We start from the raw sequence: 2,519 nt of genomic DNA, 5'->3' as shown, positions 1-2,519 counted from the left end.
GTTTTTGTATAACAGTAGTTCCCCGTAGGGGTGCGGAATGTCGTTTTATCTTCATGCTCGATTGCCATATGCACTTGGTGATAAGCTTTATAACAATCAAGGAAACACTTCCATCGGAATGTGGTGAGGTTATCGACTTTTTCATCGATCTCTGTAAGTGAGTAGCAGTCTTTGGGGCAGGCTTTGTTGAGGTCTTTGTAGTCGACACACATATGCAAGCCCCAGTCGCTTTTTCTACCATGACTGGGTTGAATAACCAAGTCTAGTATTTAACTTCCCGCATAATGTCTGCGGAGAGCAGTTCTTTGACTTACTCATTCATCGTCTCGTTCTTTGCGGATCCAAGATTGCGATGGCCTTGAATCACCGGCTTGATATCTGGTAGGGTATTCAAGAAATGTTCTGCGACTTCGCGTGGCACCCCTATCATGTCTGCGGGTGTCCATGCGAAGATGTTTTGATTCCTGAAGAGCAGTTGCTTTAAGCGCGCTCTTGTACTGTTAGACAAGGCATTACCCAATGTCACCTCCTGTTCTGAGTATCTCGCGTTAAGTACCCATTTCTCTGGCGTGGTGTTCGGGGTAAGTCTTGCTGTTTTGGTCGGACGCAGTTCGTTCATAAACATAACCTCTCTGCGGGCATAAATTATGGCGACCCCCGTCTCGGTTGGGAAACCGATGGCATAGTGGGGGACAGACGTAATCATGTTAAAGTCGCATTTGAACTCTCGCCTGAGAAGTACGTCATATCGGGAGGTGTGGGGTAAAAACATGAAGTTTACCTTCTCGATCCGCGCGTGCTTACCGTTGATAAGGCGCACGTGGAATGTAATTTGGTCTAGGGGAAACACCATTTCTCCCGCGAATCCGGCCAAAGGTTAGTCTACCAGCTACAATCGATCTTTATCTTCCTGATCGAAATGGTTGAAGCACCGCTCATAGATGATGTCAGAAGTATTGCCCAGATCGATGAACAACCGCTCCGTGCAGTAATTAGCTAGGTAGCCGGTGATTACGACAGCGCGTCTGTCGCGCGGTCCGCTACGAACTTTGGGGAAAACAACCTGTTCATCTTTCCAGTCGTTATCCCCTCTTCTTGCCGCCTTTCGCGGCCTTCCACGGCCTCCATTAATCATGTGAGTTGATGCCACATACATGGTCTTTTTGCCCATGGAAGTACCCACGTCGTTGGGGATGAGGCGCTTGGTTTGCTTTTACGCGGTTGTCAACAGATGTTGCACCTTCCCCTCTTTCAGGGCTCGTTCAATCTCTAATCGGAGACTGGTGCAATTGTTGGTTGAGTGGCCCGAGTCCTTATGATACTCACAATAAAGAGTGAGATCTTGGTTCTTTTCGAACTTCATCGTTTGGGTCGGTCGTAAGAACTGTGCGTCCGTTTGGAGGACTTCTTTTGGCGACTTGTTGATCTCGGTCCAATTGGGGTCCCAAGACTCTTTCTTGGATGCCCGTTGTTCACATTGGGCATTGATTGTTGCCCTTGTGTCGGGCTGGTAACCGCGTGTGACATAAGGTTTGGAATCGTTGCCACGATTCCATATGTCTCGGTTGCGCTTATTTTCTTGGCGGGAGGATTGACCTTCCGCTTGAGGTTGCGTTTTCCCAGTGTGCGGTTTGAGAGACCGCTGAGTTTGGGCGTACATCTTGACTGCGGCAATGACCTCGTCCCATTTTTCTGGCAAGTCTTCTTTGCCTGAGATGGTCATCACCATTTTATCGTCCTTGACGGCTCGTATGAAATGGTTGCGGGCCATTTGATCTGCGATCCCGCCGATCTCGAGGCACTTTTTATTGTAGCGGATAACGAAAGATTCTAGGCTTTCGTTTTCCCCGCGCCAGATGTTTATGACGTCCATTGAATCGCGTTTGTGACGTCGTTGTTGGCTGAAGTGTGCAAGAAATTTTGCTTGCAGTTGTTCAAATGAAGCTAGCGCTCCGACTGGCAAAGAATCGAACCAAGCCCTCGCTAATCCAGTGAGGGTCTGTGGGAAAAAATGGCACCACGTGGCCTCGTCCCACTTGCCCATGCGCACTGCGCCGGTGAAAACATTCATGTGGTCGTCTGGATCGGACGAGCCACTGTATCGCCACTTGTGGTGACTGTTGTTGTTGTTCAGATCTCTTGTCGTGACGAAAATGTGCATAGGATGCGGTGCCAGGCCGCATCGCTATGTGTACACCCATTTTCATACACAAGGTAAAGAAATGTCCATAGGATGCGGTGTCAGGCCGCATCGCTAAGTGTACATTCATTTTCTCATCACTTGACAGATTAGATTCGACTGTTATGTTCGCGCGTGCCCGCACGGACACAGATAAGTTCTTGCCGGTGGGGGTTCTTGATAAGGGTAATGGTAACTCACGGCCATGTTGGTGCGAGATCTGGGACCATACCCCTTCACCATCCTACTAAATATTATTAGTTTAATATCTTATGGATAATTAGTATTAGTATTTAGTTTAATCTCCATCTCATTTATAATATTATTTATTTGAATTAAT

The 2,519-nt window shown here is 47.8% G+C and overlaps 1 protein-coding gene across 1 annotated transcript; it reads right to left on the bottom strand.

Moving 5' to 3' along the window:
* Positions 1 to 1,213: 1,213 nt before the first annotated feature.
* Positions 1,214 to 2,071, bottom strand: LOC110932283. Its single transcript, XM_022175630.1, has one exon. The coding sequence runs from the start codon at positions 2,069 to 2,071 to the stop codon at positions 1,214 to 1,216; it is 858 nt and encodes a 285-aa protein (XP_022031322.1).
* Between the last annotated feature and the right edge of the window lie 448 nt (positions 2,072 to 2,519).

Source organism: Helianthus annuus, unplaced genomic scaffold, assembly GCF_002127325.2.
Source record: "Helianthus annuus cultivar XRQ/B unplaced genomic scaffold, HanXRQr2.0-SUNRISE HanXRQChr00c221, whole genome shotgun sequence".
Classification (NCBI taxonomy): domain Eukaryota; kingdom Viridiplantae; phylum Streptophyta; class Magnoliopsida; order Asterales; family Asteraceae; genus Helianthus; species Helianthus annuus.
Note: the sequence above shows the minus strand (reverse complement) of the source record. Positions and strands in the feature narration are given on the sequence as shown.